General features: G+C 42.7%; 1 protein-coding gene across 1 annotated transcript in view; it reads left to right on the top strand.

Moving 5' to 3' along the window:
• The window catches only part of TMX4 (thioredoxin related transmembrane protein 4), a 640,042-nt gene that overhangs the window by 503,888 nt on the left and 122,916 nt on the right, over positions 1-13,238 (top strand). Inside the window, exon 5 of the mRNA XM_044056560.1 lies at positions 3,928-3,973. Within this exon, the coding sequence (XP_043912495.1) occupies positions 3,928-3,973 (46 nt within the window). The remainder of the gene's footprint in view (positions 1-3,927; positions 3,974-13,238) is intronic.

The following is a 13,238-nucleotide window of genomic DNA, read 5'->3' as shown; positions in this document are numbered from 1 at the left end:
CAGAGAAGCAAATTCATTTGTTAACTTACTTCAAACAAGTGGCCATAAAAACCCTGCTATCTGCAAGACAAATACTTCAAGCCTTGGGGTTCATGGCCTCCTGCATTCTTCTAATTCCATATGCAAGACTGCATATGAGGAAACTACAGTGGTACTTAAAAACTCTATGGAGTCAACATTGTCACAGCCTGGAAACAATGATTCCTATTATACCTTGCCTACACCTGGAATTCCTTTGGTGGGCAGAGGCCTGCCACCAAAACAAGGGACTGCCTTTCACACTACCCCCTGCTGCCCATACTCTAACTACAGATGCATCAGACTATGAATGGAGGGCTCACCTGGCAGGGAAGTGCATTCAGGGCAAATGGAACCCAAATCAAATGCACCTGCATATCAATCAAAAAGAAATGTTAGCTGTACAGAATGCTCTGACAGCCTTCAAGGACTACATTCTTCCAGGACAACTAATGGTAAAGATGGGTAATACCACTGTTATGTGGTACATAAACAAGCAGGGGGGTACACACTCTTACCCCCTATGCAGACTAGCCATGGCATTGTAGAACACAGCCTTGAGCTACCAAGTGCACCTACAGGCTCAATTCCTGCCAGGAAAATTGAAAACACTGGCAGACGGACTTAGCAGAAATCTCATGGACCCACACAAGTGGAAACTGGAACCAAGGATTTTCAGCATGTTGACAAGCAAATGGGGGAGCCCAGGTGTAGATCTATTTTCCTCCCCCCAGAACTACCAGTTGGACACGTTTTGCACAAGGACTCCCCACAAAGAAGCCTGGAAAGTGGATGCTCTATCCTTCAGCTGGAAAAACCTATCAGTCTATGACTTTCCCCCTCTGCCTCTGCTCTCCAAAGTTCTGCTAAAAGTCAAACAGGACAAACCAAGAATGATTTTGATTGCTCCAGACTGGCCACGCCAACACTGGTACCCATTCCTGCGCAGTGTGTCGCAAATATCTTCATGGCACCTGCCTCAGACCCCTTCCTTGCTGTCTCAGCAGGAGAACCCAATTCTGCACTCTCAGCTTCCAGCATTGAACCTTGCAGCTTGGCTAATCACTTAAATTCACCCTTATCATTCCTCAGCAAACCTGTGATGGATGTCATCTTGGAGGCGAGAAGACCTAGTACTAGAAAATCTTATGCTGACAAATGGAAAAGATTCTGTGCCTGGAACCAATCTTTAGAGATGAGCACAGCAGCGCCCAATTTACCTCAGATTTTGCAATACTTAACTGAGATGCTTCACAAGGGCTTGTCTTTTTCCTCTATTAAAATCCACGCTTCAGCTATTTCAGCTCACTATAACACAGAACCACCCCTCTTCTCTCATCCCCTGCTCAAGCAGTATCTCAGAGGGGCAAAGAACTACCACCCAGGAGAGCTCCTACCCCTACCTGGGACCTTAGCTTTGTTTTGGAGAAGCTCATTCTACCTCCTTTCGAGCCAGCTGCTACTGCAGACTTAAAATTTCTTTCTTGGAAAGCAGCCTACCTTTTAGCAATCACTTCAGCTAGAAGGATATCTGAATTACAGTCCCTTATGGCAGTGGAGCCTTTCATCATTTTTCATGCGGGCAGGGTATCTCTGAGGACCAATCCATCCTTCATGCCCAAGGTGGTCTCTAGTGTGACTCTTAATCAGTCCATTCATTTGCCAGCCTTCTTTCACAATCCACAGATCAAATGGGAACGGATTCTGCATTCCTTGGATGTGCACAGACAACTTGGATTCTACTTGGACAGGACTAAATCTCGAAGAAAATCTGAACAATTGCTGGTAGCATTTGCTGCAGGGGCAGAGGGGAAGGCTATTTCAAAACAAACCATTTCTAAATGGCTAAGCCATTGCATTTATTTCTGCTATAAGCACCATGGAAAATATATCCCCCAGGGGATCAGATCTCACTTAACCAGGGCTGCATCTACTTCTGCAACCTTTCTCAGGGGTGTTCCTACCAGGGATATTCTAGAAGCTGCTTCTTGGAGTTATGTACATACCTTCACCAAACATTATCATTTACCAATTTTTCTCTAAATCCAGAGCTGGCTTTGCCACTGCTGTCTTGCAAGACCTTATAGCTGGCCCTAATGCTGTATAAACTCCTCCTCCCAACCATAGCTTTGGGAATCTACCCAAATGTAATGACTGCAACAGTGAAACATGAAGAACATAGTACAGTTGTGTACACACCATAAATGTAGATGTCTAAGTGTATTTACTGTTACAGTCCTGGTTACCCACCCTCCAGCCCCCTATTTTTTCTCTGGCTTTACCTCTGCTTTCTTTTACTATGCTTAAAAGCCTTTTTGGTGTATTTGCTTTTGGTTGGAGGTATACATTTGTGTTGTTAATTTTATTTGCTCCCCACTAGGAGGGCACCTGACATCTGGGGCAAGAAAAACTGATGTAATGGCGTCGGATGCATGTTTTATACCCCTGATGACCTGACGTCATGGAAGAAGGGACAGCAACTGACGCAGGACCCAAGACTTTGTTAATCAGGCCGACTGAGGGCAACCTTCCAGCAGATTACCCAAATGTAATGACTGCAGCAGTGAATACACTTGCACATCTACATTTATGGTAAGTGTACACAACCGTACTTTTCCAAAGTTACGTTAGCAAACTGGCTAACAGATTGCATATCGTTTGTTTACAGTCAACAATTTCCATGCCCAGACCTCTTAAACCTCACTCCACTAGATCCATGGCTACTTCTGATTTTTGGTCCAGAGCTTCCATTGATGACCTTTGGGCTGCAGCCACTTGGCCAGTGCTCATACCTTTATTGCTCATTACAATTTGGATTTTATCTCCAGAATCAGGGCTTCTTTTGGTTCCGCAGAATCGCACGTCTTTGTTGAGAAATGAATGAAAATGATAACATTAGATATAAAAGTTATGTACTCACAATAACTGTGCATATGTGTTGTCCATTTTCATTCTTCCTCAACTTCCTGCACTCCTTCCCCCTGCCTTTTCCTCTGGGAGTGACTTGATAATGAATACTCAACCACTGCTCCTTGTTTGAACCCCTATCTTTCCTGTTGACTTTCCTTTTATATTGGCTATGGTTAGTCTTTCGGGCAGCAAACCCGATCTGAAGTATTAAAGGGTTCTGGGGCATTGTGGGTAAAGGGAAGAGCTTGAGATTGGGATCCAAAAGTCTAAATCAGTGTGGTCTAGCCGGATCAGAGACCCATCAGTTGAGAAAGAATGAAAATGTACAACACAGATGCATATCTATGCTAAGTAATTAACTTTTATTTACAAGTTATGGTTTCATCTAAACATCTGAAAATACCAGTTTCTGTCATCTCTAAAATTACATTCCTGTACATTGTTGTATTAGTTCTCATATAAGCTGAACACTTAAGGCATAAGTGTATTCACACATACCAAGTTGAAAGGAGAAAATGACTTGGTGTTGTTTTATGGTGATTTGGCCACAAGATGGTGTTATTTTATGGAAGACTAATGTGCTCTGTATTAATGAATTTTAATGGTAAATTATGCATAATGTTAGAAAGTTTATTATATTTTTTATTGAAATTTTTTATTGGCATTGTTTTTAATGGTTGTTTAGTTATTTAAGTATGTTTTTCTAGCTTAATTTTATTTATTTAGCTGATTGTTGTGCGACAATGGATTTTATTTTTCAAAAATTCAAATTTTAATGTATTATTAATTCTGTTTAGTCACTGGGTAATTAAAATGAATGGGTGTATATATTATTTGATGGTAGCACTCACTGGGTTTTGCATCTGATGAAGTTTTAACGTAAAAACAGTGTTTTAAAGCGTTTGTGTGTATCTGTTAAACGTGTTTGCAATAAATCCTCCTGTCTTTTGGATCGGTCTGGCTTGGTGCTTTTGGTTACTAGTTTTTTTTTTTTTTTAGGATGACTGGCATGTCGGGACTTTTTAGGCTGTCTGCCTGGATTCGCGTAAGTAAACTTGGGTTCTTTGCTTATTTTGACAAAAGTTTTTTTTTTTAACTAGCAGCCATGGAATATGTGTATCTATAAAGCAAACTGGAGTTTGTAGTGACCAGTAAAAATAATTTTCTGTATGTGCTTTACAAGCAGAAGTTTTAATTCTTAACAGTTTGAAGCAGTTGTAATAGCAGATACTTATTAACTATTATTGTTCCTTATTTTGTGTAATACATATGATTCATCCCTCATAAACGTGTGGATTTTCTGGCAAATTGTAAAGGATTAAAGTTAGTGAGTAAAGCTAGATATTAGAGTTTCATACTTGTTCACAAAATGCATGTTGATGCAAAACCTGTTCTATTAACATTAAACAGATCAATATTTAAATATTTTCCCTGATTTTGGGCCTTTTTCTTTCCCTTTATTTTTTGCTTTGTCCCTGATTCCTGAACAAAGAAGTTAGGAGTTGTGGCTGTTATTCTCTGATAGCAGTAAATAAGCTACTGTACAGGAATCTCTAGCTATCTCCTAACATAGTAGCATCTTTCAGCAAATGCCATGTCTGGTGTGGTGCATCTGTAGGGTTTTCTTAAGGGGCTTTGCAGAGGATATGATTTGCTTTTGTGACCGAGTATCATACAGATTCTAAACTGATTATCGGGTACTCTGTGGGAGTGTAGCTATGGAATTTGGATGTTTTTTCAAGAACACAAGACATTATATCAAGTTGAACTCCACACTACCTGGTCCCAGCCTTGTGGTATGGCATATATTAGTTTTTTTTTGTTTTTGGTGTTATGGCCACCAGGTCGTGGACCCATGTAGCTTTCACAGAAATAGCATAATAGGATTGTATTGAGGTCAGGGAGCAGTGTTTGCACAGCTCTGACATAATATAATGATATCCTGACAAGGAAACCAGTGTAACTTGTACAGCTGTAAATTAATTTGATGGTATTCAGGCAAGGAAATAGTTTAACTTGTATATCTGTATGTAACATAGCATGATGGTATCCAGGCAGGTAGCTGTGTAGCTCACACATAATAGGATGATATCAGGTTTAGGCTGCAGTATAGCTTACACATCTGTAGCATAGTATGATGGTATCCAGGCCAGGCAGCAATGTAGCTTACATAGCTCTAGCGCAATATAATGATATCTGGACCAAGAAACCATTGTAGCTTGTACAGCTGTAGATTAATATGATAATGTTCAGGCCAGGAAACAGTACAGCTTCCAAATCTGTAGCACAGCATGATGGTATTCAGCCAGGTAACTGTGAAGTTTACACAGTTCTAGTATAATAGGATTGTATTATACAGTTCCAGCATAATATGATAGTATTCAGGCCAGAGAGTATTGTAACTTATACAGCTCTATTATGTGATGATATCCTCTTCTGATAACACTGATTTTAGCATATATTGTGAATTTTTTCCTGTTCCCAAACACATTGGTGTTCCTGCCTCCTTCTCTTGCATGCCATGACATTATGGAACTAGCTAGTCTATTCTGTCCCTGCACTACTATTTTGTCACACATTTCAAATCTGAGTCTTTTTATGCACAATAGAAAAGTCCTTCTAGTCAGTGTCTAAACTGCTGAGATCTTCCATGTTTTCTTTCAGTGAGTAGATCATGAGCTAGGGCCCACACTGACACTGTATCACCTGGAAGGGCAGTTTGATAGGAATCATTGTTGTGAAATATTAGTGGTTCAACATGGCCCCTGAGGAGGTGAAGGGAGAAGTGAAAGGAATACTTAAACTCATACAAGATGGCAACGGTAAGGGGTATAAAATGCAGGATTGGCAGGAGGGTCACCTGTGTCATTCCCAGTATGTTAACCTTGACACTTGGAGATGCCAACCAGACTGCTGCTGTAGCCCCCAAAAATGGAGAGATGCCTTGTACAGGCCCCCTGCAGATTAAACTTGAATCCCCAAGTAAACATTCTTAGATTTACTTTTCTGAGGTCTTTTTGGACCAGCATAGTTCCCAGAGACTGCAGCATTTTGCCACTCTTCTGCCTGAAAAGAAGCCCAAGGCTTTAGACAGTCGAGGTAAAAAAGCATACTCCTCTGCCATGTATGAATCTGAAGTCCTCAATTGTTTGTCTAAAGTCTTCTACAAGTTCTCAAACACTGGAAGTTTAAAGGACTTCTAAGTTACCACAGCTGGTTAATGCTGAGATTTATTTTGACAAAGGTGCAAGATACAGATCTCCCTCTCCCTTTGTAGCTGGCTTTTAGTCTGACAGTGGACACAGTGTTAAGGCTGTGATGAGCTGCTGTTGTGGTGCAGGCTTTGACTCCCTCAGCCTTTGTTTGCCTGCTGTGTGACCATGAGCAGTTCATTTAATCAGACAGTGCTTTGGGCAACTGGGAGTTTTGGTTAGGCTCCTCAGTGGTTCCCTGGACTGCAAGCCTTGTAACTACCTTTAAACTCCTTGAGGCTGGGTTCAAGGTGGATTTTTGAACTTTGTTGATTGTTTGGTCAGGTTTTTTTCCCCCTGTATTAATGGAACTCAGAAACAACATTATGAATACCCAAATCAAAGAAGAAATATTCTTATCCCATGCTTCTGAGAACTTGGCTGATTCCTCACAGAGGAAACATGCCTTCAGTACATTAGAGTGGGTTTATGATCCCTGTTTCAACTGTATCCTCCGATTCTTTTTCTAAGCTATTCCTGTTTTAGAGAAAGAAGCTTCCTCTCCACACAACGGGGCACAGTTTTGCACCCCCTTTTCTGTGTGTGCCATTCAATAGGGCAGTCTTGCCAGACATGCCATTGCTTTCCCAAATCTGATCTGGGATTCCCCTTTGAAGAAGGACTGTATGAATTTTTCCAGTCTTGGGGAATTATTACATATTGCCAGCGAATCCTAGTCATGACCACTGTCATTTATGTTATGTAGAGCAAAGGTCATCCCCCTTACAAAAAAAAAAAAAAAGCTGCACACTTGTACCACTCTGTCTTGGGATAGGTCAGAACTGTACTGACAAAAACTGTAGAAATTGCCTCACATTTAGAATGAGGGTGGGACTTTGCTCCCACCTTTTATTACTCCCAAAAGGGACAAAGACTTTCCTTTGCATTTTGGACCTCCGCACTGATAAGTTTTATATTTAGTACTACATAGTTTGGATGGTGACCTTTCGAGGTCTTGCGCTTCCTTTGCCACAGGCTGCCTAGATATTGTTGCTTGACATGTTTTGGCACATCACTGTTTGGAGTGGCTCAGAAGATTCTTCCAGATCAGTATGGATGGACATCCTTTCCAGTGCAAAGTTTTGCCACTTGGGCTTTCTTCAGCACCCAGAATGTTTACCAAGGTTTTGACAGTGATGGTCAAAGCCATGCAGGAGCAGGACTTTCATATGTCCCCATACTTGCATAAGTCTTCATGGCTTCACCTGCTGAAACCACACAAGGCTCTGTGCAGTAGATGGCATTGTGGTGCAGATGTTCTTCATGTTTCACTGTTGCAGTCGTTACATTTTGGTTATATGCCTACAGGTAGCCCTCAGCCGGCCTGAATATCAAAGTCTTGGACTCCTACGTCGGATGCTGTCTCTTCTTCCATGACATCAGGTCGACAGGGGTATAAAGCATGCAGCCGACGCCATTGCATCAGTCTTTCCTGTCGTGTGGTGCCCGAAGCAGAAGCAGTTCACAAGTGCCGGTTGGCCCACTCCTGAAATTTTCGTTTTCGAGTTTCAGAACTGAAGTCTTCAACTAAAGCTAAGTACCCCGTTGGGGAAACTTTTTCTTGCTCTAAACAGATGTCAGCAAAAGTAAGTAATTACATTTCTTGTGGAAAGCAAATACCTCATAAAGATTTTCATTCGTACTGTATTCCTTGCTTAGGCCCTGACCACAACGTACCCTGCTGTCGGTTTTGTGCCTTATTTAAGCAACAAACTATTCGTCGTCTGTATATTTGTGCTTCTAAATATTTTGGTACTCTTCAATTATCTAGATATGTCTTCGGTAAGCCATCCGACTACTGACATTCTGAAAAAAGGCAAAGATGAAGACCGAGACAGGCCGCCTAGGTCCAAAGCTGCTTCTCCTAAGCCAGTCACCAGTTCACCGGTACTCAGTGAGGCGCTTTTGCAGCCCCTAATACCCGCTACTTCAGATTCGCAGGCCTCTACTGAGACCCATTTGGAGTCCGGTATGCCACGAGATGCTTCAACTGTGGAACCTGCGGATGTCTCTACCTTGGATGGGTCCGGAGCCGCTGTGCAGGCACTGGCTTCTGAGGGTGTATTCAAGCCTACTGACTTGCATATTAAACAGACACCATCTTCTTCTTCAAGGCCTAAAACTCGAACCATGTCTAGAAACAGACTCCCAGACCGCATAGTCAGGCCTCTATGCCTAAAAAACAAATGATAAGAATGGCTGAAGACCTTATTACTTAATCAGGAGAAGCCAACCTTCCCCTTCTAAGAGACCTAGGACTGAATTTGCTTATGATACTTCTGACCAGGATTCTGAAATTTCTGTTTCCTCTGATGACCAGGATTTACCCTTATCTGCCTATGAGGATTCTGATGCAGAGGACTCTATTCCTTCTGCTTCCCCTCCAGAGGATTTCTATTTTGGTGAAACCTTGCATACACTTAGGGAGCATTTTCGCTGGGAAAGCCTGGATTACTCTGATTCTAAAAAGAGGCTTAGGGATTTCCTACTCCTGCCCCAACACAGGCCTTTAGCTATTCCTCCTATATTAGACATTGTTGATGATGCCTTTTCAGAATCTAGCTTGGCCCCTGACTCTCTGCCTCCTGCTCCCAGATAACCTGATAGATATTACAGGGTTCCTGACTCTCACAAGTTCCTTTTTACAAATCCTACTGCGGATCCGGAGACCATTTCACAGGGACCCAAGAGCATTAAGGCTACTACTGCCAAAAATCCTACCCCCTCTGATAGAGACTCCAAGGCGCTGGATAGATTGGGTAAGAAGGTATACACTTCTACAACCTTGGCCATTAGGGCCTTAAACTGCCAGTTTCATATGTTAAAATTATCAACAACATGTTAATGGATTGCTTAAACAGAAAATGATGATTCCGGACTGTGCTGAAAATAAGGATTTACAGCATTTAATGCATTCTGCTGAACAGGTTGGAAAACATACTTTGCAATGTGGTTTTGATTCACTAGAGGCATCTTGCAGGGCTGCTGTCACTGGGTCTGTACTTAGAAGGGATGCTTGGCTTAAGGAGCAATCTTTGCCAGATCATATTAAAGCTAAATTGCTGGATGCTCCCTTAAATCAGGACCACCTGTTTGGCAACAAAGCTGAAGAAGTTCTTAAAAAGATGGAGGAAAAAGCTAAATCTGTGCAAACCGTTAAAGATTTCCTACAAGTACAGCCTCCAATATTTAGTAGGCATTAGCCCTCTAAGAATTGGTCCTTTCCTGCCTCTTCCAGGCCTTCTCAGTCCAAACCCAGAACCAGCAGAACACCCAGGCTTCAGTCCCAGGGTACGCACAGGACTAAGCAGTGGGGGGCTCCCACTTCCAAATCAGGGTGTAGTAAGACTCCCCCCTATGGTAAGCTGTCTCAGTGACTTAACTTTAAAACTTCCATGCACTTCTCAACTGACTGCTCCTTTACGGGGAAAGATTGCTCTGCAGGCCAAAAACTTGGGAACTCATTACCCAGGACAAATGGGTTTTAAATATAGTTTCCCAAGGATACATATTTCACTTCCACACGTTACCAAACCCAAACGGTTGCTCAGATCTACCCCCAACTCAGTGGGCAAAGGCTCAAAAGCAAGTACTCTCTCTTTCGATAAAGGCTATTCAAACTGTACCAGAAGAGGAAAAGGGACAAGGTTTCTACTCAAGACTTTTCCTGGTACCCAGAAAAGACAATTCATGGTGTCCTATCCTGTACCTTTCTATCTTACACACCTTTTTGGTGTTTCCAAAATTCAAGATGCTAACTCTTCACCAGTTGCTTCCTATGCTTGGCAAAGATGCCTGGTTGGCAACACTGGATTTAAAGGAAGCCTACCTGCACATCCCAATTAGGGAATCTTGCAAATGATACCTGTGCTTCAAAGCAGGCTACATGCACTATCAGTTCTCTGCACTGCCCTTTGGCTTATCTTCTGCGCCCAGGGTATTCACAAAGTGCCTAGCTCCAATCATTGCATTTTGCAGACAAAGAAATATTCAAATTTACCCATTCCTGGACGATTGTCTAATTCAGGCAGAAAGCCAGGACATACTTTTGAATCATCTGGCATTTGTACAAAGGGTGCTAACTTGTCTGGGGTACACCATAAACGAAAAGAAATCACATCTGGTACCCTGTCAACAAATTATATTCCTGGGAACAAGCTTGAACACAACTTCTCAGATGGCTTTCCTCACACCAGAGAAACAAATTCATTTGACAACTTACTAATGGCCACAAAAACCCTGCTATCTGCAAGGCAAATACTGCAAGCCTTGGGGTTCATGGCCTCCTACATTCTACTAATTCCATATGCAAGACTGCATGTGAGGAAACTGCAGTGGTATCTAAAAAGCCTATGATGTCATCATTGTCAGGATCTAGAAGCAATGATTCCTATCATACCTTGCCTACGGTTAGAGTTCCTTTGGTGGGCAGAGGCCTGCCACCAAAACAAGGTACTGCCATTCACTCCACCCCCTGCCGCCCAAACCCTAACAGACGCATCAGACTATGCATGGGAGGGCTCACCTGGCAGGGAAGTGCATTCAGGGCAAATGGAACCTAAGTCAAATGCACCTGCATATCAATCAAAAAGAAATGTTAGCTGTACAGAATGCTCCGACAGCCTTCAAGGACCACATTCTTCCAGGACAATTAATGGTAAAGACGGACAACACCACTGTTATGTGATACATAAACAAGTAGGGGGATACTCATTCTTTTCTCCCTCTGCAGACTAGCCATGGCTCTGTGGAACACAGCCTTGAGCTACCAAGTGCATCTACAGGCTCAATTCCTGCCAGGAAAACTAAATACACTGGCAGACGAACTAAGCAGAAATCTCATGGAATGGACCCACACGAGTGGAAACTGGAACCAAAGACTTTTAACATGTTGATAAACAAATGGGGGAGCCCAGATTTAGACCTGTTTGCCTCCCCGCATAACTACCAATTGGACAAAGTCTGCACAAGGACTCCCCACAAACAAGCTTGGAAAGTGGATGCTCTGTCCTTCAGCTGGAAAAATCTATCAGTTTGCCTTTCCTCCTCTGCCTCTCCTCTCCAAAATACTACTAAAGATCAAACAGGACAAACCAAGGACGATACTGATTGCACCAAACTGGCCACACCAACACTGGTACCCCGTCTTGCGCAGTGTGTCACTGCTGGCTCCATGGCACCTGCCTCAGACCCCTACTCTGCAGCAGGAGAGCCAGATTCTGCACCCTCAGCTTCAAACCGTGAACCTGGTAGCCTGGCTAATTATCTAATCTCTCCATTACCATCCCTCAGTAAACAAGTGTTGGATGTCATTTTGGAGACGAGGAGGCCTAGTACTAGAAAATCTTACGCTGAAAAATGGAAAAGATTCTGTGCCTGGAACCAAACTCAAGGGATGGGGCACAGCAGCACCCAACTTACCTCAGATTCTTTAATACTTAACTGAGATTGCTACACAAGGGCCTTTCTTTTTCCTCCATCAAAATTCACGCCTAAGCCATTTCAGCTCATTACAACACAGAACCACCCCTCTTCTCTCATACACTGTTCAAGCAGTTCCTCAGAGGGGCTAAATACTTAAGACCACCCAAGAGAGCCCCAACTCCAGCCTGGGACCTTAACTTTTTATTGGAAAAACTCACTCTTCCTCCTTTTGAGCCAGTTGCAAGTGCAGAGTTAAAATTCCTTTCTTGGAAAACAGCCTTCCTTTTAGAAATCCCTTCAGCAGGAAGGGTATCTGAATTACAGGCCCTTATGGCAGTGGAGCCTTTAATCATTTTTCATGTGGACAGGGTGTCCCTCAGGACCAGTCCCTCCTTCAGGCCCAAGGTGTGGTATCCAGTGTGGCCCTTAATCAGTCCATTTATTTGCCTAGTTTTTTCCCAAATCCACAAAACAAAGGAAAATGAATACTGCACTCTTTCGACATGCACAGAAAACTTAGATTTTATTTGGACAGGTCTAAGCCTCTCAGAAAATCTGAACAGCTGCTAGTTGGCTTTGCTGCAGGGGCAGATGGGAAGGCCATTTCAAAGCAAACCATTTCTAAGTGGATAGCCCATTGCATTCATTTCTGCTATAAGCACCATGAAAAACCTACCCCACAGGGGATAATATCACATTCCACCAGGGCTGTATCTAACTCTACAGCCTTTCTCAGAGGTGTCCCTACCAGGGACATCCTAGAAGCTGCTATATGGAGTTCTGTACATACCTTCACAAATCATTACCACATGCCTATTTTTTCTAAATCCAGAGCTGGTTTTGCCACTGCAGTTTTGCATTGCTTAATAGCTAGTCCTAATGCTCTCTTAACTTCCTCCTCCCTTCCTTAGCTTTTGGAATCAACCCAAATATATTGACTGCAACAGTGAAACACGAAGAGCATAGTACATTTGTGTACAATTACCATAAATGTAGATGTTCGAGTGTATTCACTGATGCAGTCCTGGATGTTCTTCGTGTTTCACTGTTGCAGCCATTACGTTTGGTTGCCCTCAGTCGGCCTGAATTCCAAAGTCTTGGGTCCTGCGTCGGTTGCTGTAGCCTCTTCCCTGACGTCAGGTCGTCGGGAGTATAAAGATGCAGCCGATGCCATTTTATTCAGTCTTTCTTGCTGCGCGGTGCCTGAAGCAGAAGCAGTTCGCAAGTGCCGGTCGGCCGACTCCTGAGATTTTCTTGTTCAAGTTTCAGATCCAAAGTCTTCATTAAAAGCTAAGTACCCCATTGGGGAAACTTTTTTCTTGCTCCAGACCAGTGTCAGAAAAAGTTAATAATTGTATTTCTTGTGGGAAGCAAATACCTCATAAGGACTTTCATTCTTACTGTATTCCTTGCCTAGGCCCTGACCACGACGTTGCTAGTTGTCGTTTTTGTGCTAGATTTAACCAACGCACTATTAAGCGTCGGTATGATTTTGCATTAAGCTATTTTGGGCGAAGATTTAATTATACAATGTCATCGGATAGCCATCTGACTACCTGAGTTCAGAAAAAACGCAAAGAAAAATAAAAGGGCAGGCAACCGAGATCCAAAACCGATGACGAAGCTTCTCGTAAG

The sequence above is a fragment of the Protopterus annectens genome, chromosome 1.part2, assembly GCF_019279795.1.
Source record: "Protopterus annectens isolate FY-2018-M chromosome 1.part2, PAN1.0, whole genome shotgun sequence".
Classification (NCBI taxonomy): domain Eukaryota; kingdom Metazoa; phylum Chordata; order Ceratodontiformes; family Protopteridae; genus Protopterus; species Protopterus annectens.
Note: the sequence above shows the minus strand (reverse complement) of the source record. Positions and strands in the feature narration are given on the sequence as shown.